Source organism: Temnothorax nylanderi, unplaced genomic scaffold (assembly GCF_030848795.1).
Source record: "Temnothorax nylanderi isolate EJ_2023f unplaced genomic scaffold, tnyl_v1.0 TNYL_tig0098_pilon, whole genome shotgun sequence".
Classification (NCBI taxonomy): Eukaryota; Metazoa; Arthropoda; class Insecta; order Hymenoptera; family Formicidae; genus Temnothorax; species Temnothorax nylanderi.
In genome coordinates, this window is record NW_027249160.1 from 444,397 (window position 1) to 461,516 (window position 17,120).

Here is a 17,120-nt window from a genome sequence, read left to right on the forward strand (position 1 = left end):
GGAATCAATCTTTTTGCTGCGGTATCTTGCAAATTATCGAAATATATATTAATTAAGATAAATTTATTCAATAATTTATCCATTTTTACTCAGCTATAATATAAATCTATAATTAATTATTTTATATGTTATAAACATATAATTATTTACTTAAGTCTTAAATCGATATATGTATCGGTACTATAATAAATCTGGTAATGATAGACAAGCATGTACAGTTGATGAGGCAGCAAAAGGATTAATGAAAAACGCTTAAACTATCGTTCACCGAGACAGTACAGTGTCTTTTACACGTGTTATTGGAATGAATATTGACCAACATTGAAAGTGCTAATTGTTCTACGCTGCTGCGACGAGATATCTTTGTCCCCTTATCAATACGTAGGAAATGTCGAATTCCTTGAGATATTTTTACATGTTGTTTTTCATACCCCTGAGGGGATTGAAAGATTTAATGCCGGCATCGAGTGCAGCCAACTCTCGAGCGTGAGTAAAGAATACAAGAAGGCCGCTAATAACGTATATCCCGTAAAGTACATTGACGACTTGACGTATTCAAAATGCAATATATAAAGATACGCAACAATACATACAGCTACACAGACATGGGGAGAGAGATGGGGGAGAGAGAGAAGGGGAAAAAGAGAAGAAAGAGAGACGAGGGAGAGGGGAGAGAAAAGGGAAGAAGGGAGCGGGAGAGAGAAAGAGGCACAAAACATAAATATATATTTACATATATATATATTTATATATACACACGTATGTGCTATGGTGTGCAGGCGTGTACATTGCGCAACAGGTTGACAAAGAGCTTGATGTACATACGGTATCAATTTTTCGATAATCGCGGAAACGCATAAACTCAATTTCCCATACTTGCATCGTATTTCATGCTTTTCTCTCATTATTTGTTCATACATCAATTAAGTCTTCGCAATAGCGTGGAAGAAACAAAGAATCTTGCACGCTAAACGGAGAGTTTTGTTGTTTGCCTTCGAAAAGCACAAGTATGTCTAATTACGATAAAGGGAGTGGAGAGTAGGGAGACGAGAGAAAATAGAGAGAGAGAGGGAGAGAGAGAGAGAGAGAGAGAGAGAGAGAGAGAGAGAGAGAGAGAGAGAGAGAGAGAGAGAGAGAGAGAGAGAGAGAGAGAGAGAGAGAGAGAGAGAGAGAGAGAGAGAGAGAGAGAGAGAGAGAGAGAGAGAGAGAGAGAGAGAGAGAGAGAGAGAGAGAGAGAGAGAGAGAGAGAGAGAGAGAGAGAGAGAGAGAGAGAGAAGGGCGGAAGAAAGAAAGAGAGGAAGGAGGGAGAGAGGGAGGGAGAGAGAGAGAAGGGCGGAAGAAAGAAAGAGAGGAAGGAGGGAGAGAGGGAGGGAGATATCTTTTATAACAAAACACTCCGATCGATTTGGCAAAGTTCCCTCAGACTATTGCATCGTTTTGATTTTTTCTAGTTTCGCTTATTTAACAGTTTTACTCATGGATGTTATTCTCGTTATTCCAACAAAGTAAAGAATGAATGTTCTTCTTTTGGTAAGGAGCTTTTGTTCTCTTACACATGATTATAAAAACACAAATTTCAATTTAATCCTAAACCCTATCCTTATTTTGGAAATTTTAATAAATCTCCTTTATTGAAGGTTCTGAAAATAATAGACTTAATTTATTAAGCTGTTGGAATTCAACGTTAAAACAATTTGACTATTATTTCAGTTCTCTCAAGTTTTTCAATTATTATCTTTCTATCAGTTTAATTATCAACCTGGAAAAAGTATCGGGTACTAATCGGGTTGTTAATATATCATCATATTTTATTGTTAGAGGCAAAAAGAAGATAATTTCCATCTCGAAGCGCTCTACGCGAAAGCTCCTAGTTGATAAGGGCTTGAATCGTAACGGAAGATAACGATTGCGAATCACTGCGACATAATACATTATATATATATATATGGGGCGTTCCACGCCAAATCGGACACCATTGGGCTTTTGCATCTCCGATTTTTTTGAAAATGTTTTATGTTATAGTATTAGTTGAAAGAGGCCTCCATGATTTTTTTCAAATTTTTTTGTCAAAACGTTTTCAAAATATCGATTTTTGAAAAATTCCGTTACTTTTTTTTTAAACGCCCATAACTTTACGAAAAATGGGCCAAATGGGACGTTTTTTTTTTCAAAATGTTCGTATTTAAACACACTTTTGATAAAAAATATCAAAAAAATTTTTCAAACTGTATTTCTATAAGATTTTCAAATTTTTAACACAAATTGTTGATTTACAAAAAACACGTACTGATCGATTTTCTTCAAAATTTTTTGTAAAAAACTATCATCGATTCCACAAATTTTAAGCCTAAATTCATAATGGGATAATGACGGGATCTATTTTTTTTCGATCTTTTAATTTCTATTTTTTATTTATCCGTGCTGAAAAATATATATAAATCTTTTTTTTCAGGCTTATCGGCAACAGTCATTGTTATTTATTAAAAAAAAACATATATCTTTATCATTTAATAAACAAATGATCGATAATTTTTATTTGAATATACTACAATATATGTCCGTCTTTCGGAAAGAGACGTTAAACAGTTGGTCCAAAAAGGAGGAAGGGAATTAAAGAGGAAGTGAATGAATAGAGGGCGGTTAAAGGTTTGGGTACGTTCCTCGTCGGCCTCAAGCATAATAAACGCTTTAATTCAACTGTATTTTTCCTGAAATCAATTTGTAAACTATTTAGTAATCACTATGTCTCAGATAATTATTAATAGTAGTTCCTGTGTAAATTATTTATTCTTTTCAGATATTTTTCAGCACGGATAAATAAAAAATAGAAATGCATGTATGTATATTTTAAGAAACTTTTCGAACAATCTTCGTATATTTGCAAAATTTCCCATTGTCGGAAAATTTTATCCTACTCTACATAGAGAGATTCGCAAATAGTGCAATTTGTTTTATGCAGAAGAGAAATATAAATGTATATATTGCCTAGTATGATAAAATGTTTCCACTATCCGATGAAGGGTGATATAAGATAATAAAATCGTTTATTGTGTGTGTGTGTGTGTGTTCATGGTCACTAATATGTTTTGTAGTTTTCAAAAGATTTCAAGTGTCGCAGTACAGAGAAGTTTCTCTGCGAGAACAATTTGTTAGTATTTTTGGATGGAGATGAAAGGAGTTGAAAAGTAATTTTAAAGATTAAAGAGTACCTAGTTACTAGTTAGTCCTAATCAAGATTCCTATATACAAGTTCTGGATGAGATATACTACATAAATTGCAACGCAAAAAGATAATTATGTCTGACAAAATTAATGGATTCATAAACATTTCCATGAAAGCACTACTGTGCATTTCTCCATAATGTAGATTTGGTTTATCATGCTTTGTCCTGTGCTGATTCTTTGATCGATTCAAGGAGGATTTTCATAAAGAATGCGAAAAATGTAAATGTACGTATAAGATAAAGAAATGTATAGTATGTATATATTTATATAGGAATAAATTGTTGTGGAACACAATAAATCGGAAATGCGTCGATAGAGCGTCGAGTATCTAGGTCAATTATAATACCACAAAACTCAGAAATCAGTTCGAAAGAAAAATATAATTTATATCACTAATCTTTATATTAATCTTTAAATTTCGATTTTAACAATGCATTTTTTAAAATTAACTATTTAACAGAATTTACTTTCCTTTTTTACATTCGTTGTAAAACAAAGTATAATTCATCCTCTAAATGTAATCTAGAAACTTATCTTTCCACATCTCAAAGAAAAAGAGTAATTATATAGTGCTTTGTGCAATTATTATACACACACCTTCCTTTTTACGCGTACTAAATACGTGCCGCGTAAGAAGAAATCGCGTTATTTGGCGAAACCAGTTAAAAAATGGTGCTATCAGAAAAACTGAACTAAAACAAACGTACTTAAAATTTCTAGTTTAATATGCACATCCTCTTCGATTGAAGGTGCACATGCCATGTACATGATTTCTAACTTTATAGAAGAGAGGAAATATACACGCTGTTTACATAATTGTTTGAAAAGAATAAAGAAAGGGTGAACGAATAACATATAAATGATGATCGTATCATGATTGACAATGACAACTCAGCTGCTGAAATATAAGGAGCTACAACGATGATTGAAAAAAAATATATAGTCTGTTTAGAGTATTACTCGGTTTTTTAACATGATAATATGCGGGGACATGTGTCCAATTGTAAAATTTTCATTAATTCATTATTAGGAATTAAAATTAAGGTCTGTGTATATATATATATATATATATACATACACCTATACTCCGATCGGACGAAAACTCGTAGGTCTCCGCTCACAGAACCTCTATTTACGTATATGTATACGCTCTAAGGATTTTATCCCCACTTTTTTGCGACGCTTATGCGCAGACCGTGGATATTCTCTCGCTGAACGGAGTATACATAAGAGATTACTCGAAAAACTTTTCGAAAGTTTTCGAAAAAGCGCGTTATTTTAAAAAAATCGCGTAAAAAGAGAGTTGGATGTACTCTCTTTCGTGTATCCAGGGTGCAAAACAGTTGGGATAGATAGGCTGCGGTCCACTTGACGCTACAAATGCTTTGAAGCGTTCTTCTTCTCCTTCTTTCTTCATTGAAAGAAAGGTGCAGAGAAATGCTTCGAAGCATTTGTAGCGTCAAATAGATCGTAAGTAGCTATAATCATGTAATTATAGAATTCAAATACTAACTTCGCTAAATCGACACTCTATCGTGCAACACGACAATATTGGCTAAGGCGCACATAGAAATGGAGAGAAAAAGAAACAGAAAAAAGTACAGGTCAGCGAATAAGAGAGATATATAGAGTGTCCCATTTTAATCAGTGCACTTGAATATCTCGAAAACTAAATGAGATATTAAAGTCCAGTTTTTTTTAAGGTTGTATGGTTTCGGGGAAATATATTTTGATAAAAGAAAGTTGATTTTGGACGGGACTGTCAAGGTGAAATAAAGATCAGTTTTATTTTTTTAAATAAAACCCGAATTTTTTAAACATCTATGTTTGTAACCCTTCTCACAACAAATGATTTCAATAAACACTCATCAAAGATCATTGGGGATCATGAGAATGAATGATGAAAGCAGATAACTTTTTAAATAGACTGCGAGTTTATTAGTGGATACAACAAAAAATGGGACACGTACGCAATTTTTTTCATATGTATTGTTTTCTAATAAAGCAACGTTTATTTTACTAGTACAGGAAATATAAATTGTCACAATTTTCGGCTTGAACAATGAGAATTTCTGTTAATACCTCAAAGATATTATTTATTGGGAAAGAACTAATAATGAATCCAATGAATTAAAAACGCGCATTGCAGAAGTATTCAAAAGCCGTTAATAAATGCGAACTTTTTAACATCGTGTTAATCTCTGCATACGCAGTCAGTTTGAACATTAAAACATGAAACGTAGGTGTTTAAAAAATTATGGGGTTTCATTTACAAAGTGAAGTTGACTTTTATCTCATCTTGACGCTTCCATTCAAAATCAAATTTTTCTTTATCAAAATGTATTCCCCTTGAAACTATACAACCTGAAAAAATTGGACCTCGATATCTCGTTTATAGATTTCGAGATATTCAAGCGCGTTGATTAAAATAAGACATTCTGTACATACAAAGATAGAAAAGAAAGATATCTTACATCAATCACAAAGTTACATTAACAATATATAGATACACAGAACACACGAGCACACGAAGCAAAGACACTGGCTAATGACTGGACAAAGTTAAAAAAAAAAATAGAGCAAGAGACTATAAACCGGGACTCTCTTTTTAGCCACGGCACAACATGCTACTTACTAGCTTGGACGGCGGTAGTAGCGGCTCGATTTGACGCGGATCGCGTATCGAGGGATGATTTGGATGATGGAACATCGCCGGCGGCTGCAGCCGCAGCTGCTGGATGGCCGCGGGCCAGTTTTGCCTGAGCCTCGTCATTCGCACCACGGCACCTTTGGCTTAAATCTTTAACGCCGCGCTCCGGCCTGGCCGCAGCGGCAGCGCCCGACGTAGGTGGGTGATGGACGGTCATATGAACCGAATACTTTACCGGGGAACGTTTTACCGGGGCGGTACTTGCGCTAATACTGTTAGCGGTAGTGACAGTGATGTTAGTGGTGTTGGTAGTGGTTGTGGGTTTGGCGTGATGAAGAGGGCGATGGGGAGGGGCGGTGGTCGCGAGGAAGGCTAGAACATATTGTACAAGAAACAGTACAATTGATGAATTGAGTTCTCTGGCCCGTATCTTGTGCGCGCGCATCTGTTTTCTCGCAACGATTATTCTCACCGGAAGTCGAAATCGATCGTTAATCGAGAAAGTGATCCTTGGTGCCCTTTCGCTCTCGCGGGAGGAAAGCTTACAAGGAAAAGCGATTGGTCTTTTTGCGAAACTTTTTTAATTGTCTTAAGAACATTTAAAAGAAAATTTTTTTTAACAATACTTCGATATCGGCTTTTTAAATAATTATTTGATTATGTTGTCAAATTTCAAATATTAGCTTGTTGCTATACAAATTATATCTTATTGCCACTCAGAAGACAAACAAAGCTGGCATCATTTTTCACGAAACTGACAACAAGAGTCGAGTTTGATTTACATAACTCATTTAAAATAACATGAAAAATTTAAAATAAGTTTTGTAAAATAGGATGAGCTTCTTACTGGTATTGATATATTCTTTTACTGAAATATAATTGCAAAAAAATGTTAAGAATTGCATAATTAAATTGCATTAAATTGAAATATAAACTTATTTATAAATAATGTTAGAATGTGAATTTAAAAAAATATTTTTACTGGTTAGTTTTGAGAAAATTTATAATAAAGTTGAAAATTTTGTAATAGAACCTAATAGAATACTCGATACTGCATGTAATACAATTTTTAATAAAAATAATTTAAAAATATTAAGAATTGAACAAATCAATGTTTAATATATATTCAAAAATATCATATTGAAAGTATCATCAAAGATTTAAGTAATTTTATTATGATTTTTTATAACGGTGAAAAATAAAAATTTAATATAATATTTATGTCATCTAAAATATTCGATAGAGGAATATTTAATATTGTAAGTCTTGACATCGCATATTTATAAACTTAATATTATTTAAAAACTCTTGATTTTTGTACTTGATGAATTATCTTCCTCTTCCTTATTTGGTATAACATTTTTTCGTTTTCTTCCATTTCAATATGTTCCATTCTTCTCTGCAATTACTTTTTACCAATAAAAGCACTTTTCCACTTCGCATTCATTCTCAATAACTGTATAGTTACTAACTTCAAGTTTTTATTTATGCAACATTGCAAAGTAATTTTTTGCAACAACAAAGGAGGATATGCATTTTAGGCATTTTGAGCATGCAGGGATTGTTGAATTCATTTTTTTTTTAACAGTATTACTTGCTGAATTCGAGAAAAATGGCCAAAAAAATCGTAGTATCCAGGAAAAGTTACATACATTTTATACCGAAGAAAGTAACGGTTGATTTTATCACTTTCTCAAGCCATCTCAGCAAATTTCTCTTATATTTTTATTAAAATCGTGGCTTTACTTGTACTAAATAAAATTTTGTGATGAAGGCTATTATTGTAGAGTATCTATAAAATGAAATACTATAAATATAATAGAGCCTACAAATGAATGTTTCTCGTAACTCCTGTAACAGAGATTATGGATCTGACTTGGAAGTCATATAGTCGTAACTAATTATATGCTTTTATACGTTTTTTTTTCATTTGCATTCAGCAAGTGATACTGAGTAAAGAAAAGAATCCAACGAGTCCTGCGTGCTCCTCAAAATGCCTAAAATGCATACCGTCTTTTAACAATAAAATCTGTTTAAAAGAATATATTTTTAAGTTTAAAGTTTATATTTAACACCTCTGTGAACAGTTATACTCTTTGTAATTATGTTTATAAAATTCTTCAAAAATTTATATATTTATATTCTTTTCAAATACTAATATTTAGGATAATAATATCTGATTTCTTTTTATATATAGAAGAGCGTTAGTCGTTACTTCCCTCTCATTGCCCATCTCAATCTTACAACCTTCTTAACGTTTGCAAAATAAATCTAAGCGTTTGATATAAACTTCGATATATCAATATATTAATAATTTTGATTCCCCCCTTCCCTTGATTGAGATAAACCTTGTATAAATCGGAGCATAATAGAATTCGCAATTTTCTTACACTCAAAAGACATTTTTTCTGAAATAAAGCTATCATATATTTTTCTCGTTTATTTCGAAACTATAATAATAATTTTAAAAATATGCTCAATTAACTTATATTAAATGCATCCTAAATAATTCTTATATGGTATTTTTCCATGTTATATTACTTTATATTATTATCACATAATTATTTGTTATCACATTGAAAATTCAAATTCTATCATGTTTTTAACGAAAGGCGGGCATTATTATTTGTTACAATCTATCAAATATTGTCCAAACGAGGTTGCAACGCTTCTACCAAGTCTTGTCATGCTATTGGGGATTGATTGCTGAATGCAAGATGTAGGTGAACAGGTTGAAGGATATACAGGGTAGTGAAAATGTTCCGGGAACAAAAAATTATACACTTTATGGCACTCCCCGGGAAATTCTATACCCCTGTTTTATATACAATTCTTTAAAATTCAGTCAATTAAAATTAGAAAAATAAAAAAAACCGGTTTCCAGAAAATCGGTAACAAAAAACTATACACATAATGACACTCCCCGGGAAATTCTACCCCTATTTCATATACTTTAGTAAAAATTCGGTCCATTGGTTTCCAAGATCATCGAACACAAACAATCAAACCGACAAACTCTATCTCTTTATAATAATAGTATAGATTTACATTTCTTTTTATATTTTCCTTTTCGCCTAATTCTCCTAATTCGGTCAATTATTTCTCGAAAAATTAAAAAAATTAAAAAAACCGGTTTCCAGAAAATCGACATTTTTTATGTAAGTATATTATTACGGTATATTATTACTTATTTTTTGAATATCAATTGTTCATATATAATTAGTCTCCCTCTCCCTCTCAATTATTTCCTAAAAAATTGGAAAAATTTCGTAACCGATTTCCAAAAAGATACCGGTTCCCAAAAAGATCGGTAACGAAAAACTATACAGTTTGTAGCACTCCCCAGGAAATTCTACACTTATTTTATATACAATTCTTTAAAATTCGATCAATTATTTCCCAAAAAATTCGAAAAACTTCTACCAGTTTCCAAAAAAATCGATAACAAAAAATTATACACTTTATGGCACTCCCCGGGAAACTCTACCCCTGTTTTATATACAATTCTCTAAAATTCGGTCAATTTTTTCTCGAAAAATTAAAAAAATTAAAAAAACCGGTTTCCAGAAAATCGGTAACAAAAAACTATACACATAATGACACTCCCCGGGAAATTCTATACAATTCTTTAAAATTCGATCAATTATTTCCCGAAAAATTCGAAAAACTTCTGATACCAGTTTCCAAAAAGATCGGTAACGAAAAATTATACACTTTATGGCACTCCCCGGGTAATTCTACCCCTGTTTTATATACAATTCTTTAAAATTCGGTCAATTATTTCTCGAAAAATTAGAAAAATTAAAAAAACCGGTTTCCAGAAAATCGGTAACAAAAAACTATACACACAATGACACTTCCCGGGAAATTCTACCCCTATTTCATATACTTTTGGTAAAAATTCGGTCCATTGGTTTCCGAGATCATCGAACACAAACAATCAAACTGACAAACTCTGTCTCTTTATAATAATAGTATAGATATATTTCCTATAAAAAGTAAGTTTCAAGTAAAGTTTCAAGAGATCCATTTGATGATGTTATTCTGGTGTGTTCTCTGTTCTCCTTGTAGTAAGGAGTTGGCAAAAAATTTTAGTGAAAAAGTCAACAAAGTTGTGGCACAAAAGATATTTTCAGCGTTCCTGCTCAAAGCGTATTCAAATGCCGCAACTTTGAAAATCGGCGCAGGTTACGCTAACCTAGTGAGTGTATTGAGGGTTAATAACCTGAAGACATAACGGTAAAAAATTACTGATGAGATTACACTAATTCCTCAAGAAATGTTTAGAAGTGCGATTGCGTATTTATGATCAACTGATGCATTATTAAGCTTATATTACAACGCTTCATACCTTAAAACATTTGTAGAAAACATATTTTTCAAAAATGCATATAATATTTACCAAATATTCAATCGTCTCGCGAATTTTCGAAAACCTACTAAATTAAAACAATTATCTTGAATAGGTCCAAATATTTATCGAAGAAAAGAATGTCTTAAACAAAAGTTGTTTATCTTTTTTTATATATATTCTTTCTCCGCGCGCGAAGAAGTGCTAATTAACTTCCATTCTTTTATTTAAGATTTTTTTACCCCAAAACCACCAAAGAGAACAAGGAACATGCATTTTTTCAAAAATGCATTGTTTACGATATATTCAACTCAGAATATTTTCACCACCTTATATCTCGAAGCCATCAAAATAAATTAATCGTTCGCCCTCGCTCGAATATACATAAGAACCTAATTGCAGTCGCGAAATGGATTGTACCATAATATGTCATCTCTCATATAACGACTAATCGCAGGGTGATGTCAGTTCTGGTCTCATTATTTCATATCGCTCGAATGCAACGCGTTAATTAATTAGCCCAGTTCAATCAACGTCAATTGTAATGTGTATTTTTTACCCGAAAGTCTGAATTATAATTTAAAAAATGTTATTTTCTGGTAAATTTTAATTATTGTTATCTCTTATATATATATAACAATGACATAATTTGCGAAACAAAAGTCAATTTAAAGCTCTGTATTTTATAAAAAGTCTTTTTATAATATAGCAATTCACTGTTGTTACCTAAGCACGAAGTATGATTTTACACTTTCTCGTGAATTTATATTATTGTCTATATGTATTTTGTATTTGAGTCAAATATACTTGATAAATACTCGAATGTAGGCACGTTTAAAATTTAGAGATTTAAATAATCTTAACCCGTAAGTGCTCAGGTGACTTTTTTTGACATAAGCGCTCACGTGGAGGTCAATTTGACCCACATTTTAATTGATTTATATTTTATGTAAACAAAATTTTTCATTTTTATTTATAATTAATTATAAACTAAGACCTGTTTTAAACAAAATAATAATTTTTAAGCAATAGAAATTTAAAGTCCATATTTTTAAAAATATTTCTCTACATAATCTATTTAGTTTGCAAGTTGTGCAGTAAATACAGACCCTTAAAGTAATCAAATAAATTTTAATTATTATTGTACTTCAACTTAAAGTATAAACACATAGAACATAGGAGTATTATTTCAATAATATAATTGTTCAAAGTTAGCAATAGTTCTAAAATTAATATATTATCGTAACAGTTTTTTATAAGTACATGTTCGTCTGCTTGCACATTAATTTTTTATAGCAGATTGTCACAAAAATAATTAAAAATATTAACAAATAATTATTATTAAAAATAACTGAAAATTATTAACAGACAATATTTCAAAACAAAAATGTTTTTATATTAAAAAAAATATAAAAAAGAAGATCTAAAGTACTGTGAACTAAAAATAAGTTTTTTTATAAATAATTATTTTTTTCTTATAATTAACAAATAAAATAAACAGTACGCTAAATTAAATCACAGAAAGTTATGTATGTACGTGTCTGGGGATTAAAGTAACCCAAGGAATAAAACAAAATGACTGTTTATAGCTGAAATTTTTGATCGTCAATTATTGACGCTACTAAATCCAAGTGTAAGTGGAGCGAAAGTATTGAAAGCGCCAATATCGCTAAGACAAAAATGAAACAGAAAAACATTTATTTGTTCATGCGGGATTATCCCGATTGCACATATTGCAATATTACCAATCGGACACGACGATATTTTCCAATCGGACATAGTCTTTATCGGGCACGCACAGTCCTGGGGATCGATCATCTTTTCCCCTAGGGCGGAAATGTGAAAAGTGAAAAGTTTCATGTGACTATCGCTTTCTATTCAACACCAATAGAAAAAGATAGTTACATGAAACTTTTTACTTTTCATATTTCCGCTCTAGGGAAAAAGTTACGTGATCGCTGCTCTAATCGGACACACTCCCGATCAGACAGTCTTGACTGAGCACAAACTCGATCAGACACAGTTCCGATCGGACACAGACTCAGGTCTCAGACATGGGTTTCCAACTTTTCACGCAAAGCGACGTCCAACCTACACCGCCCGGTGCTTACAGTGCAAAATAAGGTCTATTATTATACGGGAATGTCTAATCGGAATTGTGTCCGATCGAGTTTGAGTCCGATCAGAACTGTGTCCGAACAAGACTGTCCAATCGGAAATGTGTCTGACCGGAAAATATCGTCGTGTCCGATTGGTAATATGTGCAAACGAGACTCACTCATTCATGCGTCTGGATCAGTTTAACCTACACACTTACGGGTTAAGCAGAAATCCATATGAAGATATAAGGTAAATTTATAGAAGTCCACGTCCGATAAAGAAGTTACGCTATATACATTCAGCACGTACACAAGATTTTTTGGCTAAATGGATCAGCTAAATTAATCGTATCATGTATCGAAAACGATTTGCGCACGACGGCGAAAAAGAAAAGGGAAAGAAAATGTGATTAAGAAAATAATTGTAGGATAAATTCGCTTCGCGAATCAAGTTTCTAACATCTTGCAAGAATTTTTCTAGAACCATTCCGGGAGAAGTCTGCAAAAGGTTTATGACAAGCCTAAAACGCATCAAAGATCATCGAGATCGAGAAGGTAATGGATGAATTATAAAAGGGAAAGAGAGAATGGGGGAGCGCGCTCTTTGGTATGCAGTAATTCTGAAAATATGCCAGACCGACGCGTCAGAGACAGCGGGCACAGCAGGTGTACGTGACCAGGTACAGTAAACGTACATTTGCGATGTGGGACTTGCGGGGGCCTCTTGTGGAGCGGAGCAGGCCCTGGGCCCGAGGGTGGCGGCGGTAATGGCGGTATAGGTGGCGTCGACAAGCCAGTCGCCAGAGGAACCGTAGTCGCGGGTTCCCGTATGCTCCAACGGACACGTTGGCCTGGGCCTGCCGCGGCTGAAACACCCGCTGCCACTCCTGATCAATCTAATTCACGACACGTCTCCTCGCGATCGCATATTCTCGTACGAAAACTTGTGAGAAAAAAGCTAGGGTTCGCGAAGAGGATAGGTAATTCGGAACGAGTACCAATATCGACAAAGCAGAAGACGATGATGACAATGATAATAATAATAATAATAGTAATAATAGTAATGATAATGATAATGATAATGGTGATAATAATGATTATGATGATGACGATAACGATGATGATGATGATTGTGATGACGACGACGGTAATAATGATGGTAGTGATGATAATAATGATGATGACGATAACGATGACGACGACGACGACGACGACGACGACGACGACGACGACGACGACGACGATGACGATGACGATGACGATGATGATGATGATGATGATGATGATGATGATGATGATGATGATGATGATGATGATGGATGATGATGATGATGGATGATGATGATGATGGATGATGATGATGATGATGATGATGATGACGACGATGACGATGACAATGACAATGACGACGACAACGACGACGACAACGACGACGACAACGACGACGACAACGACGATGACGATGACGATGATGATGATGGTAGCGGTGGTAGTAATGGTAATAGTAGTAGTTGTGATGGTGGTAATGATTTTAATGATGATGGCGAGACAGAGTGAAACGCGATGATAATCAAAATTGCTATTGACGTTTGAAAACTAGAAAGAGGCGGGAGGGTAAAAGCAGAAAAGGGATAGAAGGGAAAGAGAAAGAAGGGGGGGAAGAGATTACTGTTATGAGAGGATAGTAAATGTGATTTATACGGTAATGGCGATTATTACTCATCGATGACAATGTGCGACCCATTGGTTTCGGGATTCCGTCATTGAAATGCCCCAAAAGCTACAGTAATCTCTTAAGCATACATTTGTCGGTATTATATATTGATAGCTTTGTCGTTAATTTAAATTAATAAATTATGGAAGGATGATAATGGATTTATGATTGATTAATGACACAATGATGCCTCGGTTATTTAACTTTGCAGATTACATTGTATAATGAATCACCGGATGAGAGCTTCATTTAAAAAGTTTGCAGCATGCAATGTTACTAGAACATATACAATTTAAGCTTCGTTTTAGTTTTCTTCTTAAAATTAGTTTTGTTATATTCTCCTAAATCTTAAAATTTATTCTAAGTTTTTTAAATCTTACTACTGTGTATTTAACGTTGCAATAAAAATTGAGCATAACATAAGAAAGAACATATTAAATAAAAATAATTAATGTTACATACTGACAACAAAGTCTGATCGAGTACATAACGAACATAATTAACATATCTATCTTATTCTTCTATAAACAACACGATTACATATTTTTAAAAAAATTCAATAGTTTAAATAACAAAAAGTACGGTACACACATTTGTATTGTTAAAATACTTAACAATTAAGTGATATTAGATTTTTTCTCAACAATGGCATGTGATATAATGGATGTGATGGATGATGTGGAGTCGACGTGGAAAACTGCATCATGATTCATCGCAGGTTAAAAACAGGATCTTTCTCGCGTAATCGCAAAGGACTACGAAGGCGAATAATACATCGCACAAATAACTTTCATACAGTATCTATCGATATAACTACCGATTACTAGATGAGGGTATTAAAGGCAGAGGCAAAGAAATAGAGACAAATAGACAGAACTATCATGCATCTGCCTAAACATTAATGACGACGCAATTATAACAATTGACGCTCACCGCATTGTATAAAAACTTTTATGCAAATATATCTTCAAAGTATTCTTACTTAACATAGAAATAAAATAATCAAATACCTCAGCAATTAACACTTCAATCATTTTAAATCATTTAAGCTTTTAAATCCAAACTGAAAATTCCTCTTATCTACTTTCTGACGCATTTACAATTTAATTTACCAGCGCTTTAATCCTACATATAAATATAAAATAATACGCTTCAAATAACTCTTACAGAGAGAAAATTAAATATGAAAAATTTAGCATATTTTCGGCGTAGTGTGACATCATTATTTTTAGGCAAAATAAAATGCTTTTAATTGTTGTACATTTTAGTAAATAGTATAACGAAAAACGAACCAAATGATAATTATCGTACAAATAAATTTCGCGAGCGGTGAGCATCTCCGACGTACAATTGTACAAGTATAATAATTATGTAGGACGAACGTTTTTTGACTTTCGAGGCCGACAAGAGCAGACAGCAGTCCAAAAGGTCATATATAATATAGATATATATGTAAGTAATCTATCCAAATCCAGTTTATGCACAAAAATGCAAAGGGGACTCGACTGACAGATTACGAACTCTAATCGATTCAAGAAACGATCCCCTTGGGATATTAAACCAGCTGAGAATACTTCTGATACGACTAACGTAAAATGTAATTTTCGGTTTACACTACTTACTCGGGCGTGGATGTCTTTCGGGCTCGCCGCTTTTCTCCCTGTGCTCCTTATCCTTGTCCTTTATTTCTTTTTCTTTTTCCTTGACAAAAAAAAGCAAATCCTATGGTATAGTCTACTGTATCAGCTGAGATGCAATACTAAAATATGATTAAAACTTTGTCCATATAATTTCATACACATTAACATTAAATTAAAATATTGTTTCTTTTTTCTAAAATACTGTTTCCTCCTCTTTTAAAATTTCTTTCCAATAAACGTTCTAATATACAGAGTGCCCCATTTAACTATGTCATTCAAAATAACTTGTTTATTTTTAAAAATATACAAAAAGAAGGCTTATTTGTTGAAATATAACGATAAAAGTAGATAACTGTTCAAATCGTTATTCTTACCGACAAAATGTAATCGTGTTTCATCGTTACAGATATGAAGAAAAACGCCGTTACCAATTCGATATCGAAAAAAAATAATTCTAATGGTAATGGCATTACACGTAACGTAATCAGTGACATACCTTAGTATCCTTGGTAACAGATGGTGCACGGGGAACCTGACGTTTAGGCGATCTGCGATCGGTGACGGTCGGTCCGAGGCTCTGCGAGCGTCCGGTTCTCGGACTATTCTTCGGACTGGACTTGATGCGCGGCTGAATTTCGTCCCGATGCTCCTTGACGTCGTCACGCCGCCGTGGTATCACGGGCTCCAGCTTCTCTCTCGTTGGAGAGGGAAGCAGTGCACCGTCACCTTCGAAGAACAAAATTTCTTTTTATTTTAGAACAATTTGCAAAAGAACGAGGAGGGAAACAAAATATGATACTTATATGTGTATATAATTTATAGAAATTAGTCAATTAGATGTATATTAATTACTTGAATAAAATAGTTAATTTAATATCCCAGCAAACACTAAGTGACATGCAACTTACATGCTAGTTATAATTTCTTACTCAATAATGTAAATGCAATATAACACATGTGTCAGCATGTTACAACTAGCATGTAAGTTGCATGTTACTTGGTGTTTGCTGGAATTATTCTTAAAATTATATATGATTTATTCGCTTATTGATGTATCAAGTGAATTGTAGATATACATGGACATAGACATAGATTATCTTCAACGAGACATAAATAAAGATATATAATTAATGTTTGTTATTGGTTTTATATTAATTAAATTATTTTTCAACTACATACCCACACCAGTAGTACGATCGAGATGGTGGCGGATCAAGAAATCCTTTCTCGAGCGGAATCGATCATTATCCTATGACAAAATTAAATTAGAAATATAATTGCGTGTGCTATGTTGTGTGAGTAAAAAAATTTTAAAACCAAATGTACAGGATGATGATCCTGTGCACAGGAAAGTTGCTAAAACTAAATACTTGTTATTTTGTAATAAATAAATAAAATTAAATGAATTTAAACACTAATTGTAAGATAATTGTCCCAATAA

General features: G+C 33.0%; 1 protein-coding gene across 14 annotated transcripts in view; it reads right to left on the bottom strand.

Annotated features, from left to right (window-relative positions):
- LOC139775437 (uncharacterized) overlaps positions 1–17,120 on the bottom strand; it is a 110,535-nt gene that overhangs the window by 7,556 nt on the left and 85,859 nt on the right. For 9 of the 14 annotated variants that reach the window (XM_071711414.1, XM_071711418.1, XM_071711413.1 and 6 more), the window contains 5 exons: positions 16,859–16,928; positions 16,176–16,405; positions 15,662–15,740; positions 13,021–13,203; positions 5,861–6,247 (listed from right to left, as the gene is read on the bottom strand). In XM_071711414.1, the coding sequence (XP_071567515.1) occupies positions 5,861–6,247; positions 13,021–13,203; positions 15,662–15,740; positions 16,176–16,405; positions 16,859–16,928 (949 nt within the window). The remainder of the gene's footprint in view (positions 1–5,860; positions 6,248–13,020; positions 13,204–15,661; positions 15,741–16,175; positions 16,406–16,858; positions 16,929–17,120) is intronic. The other 5 variants (XM_071711415.1, XM_071711425.1, XM_071711423.1 and 2 more) reach the window with 4 other exon arrangements.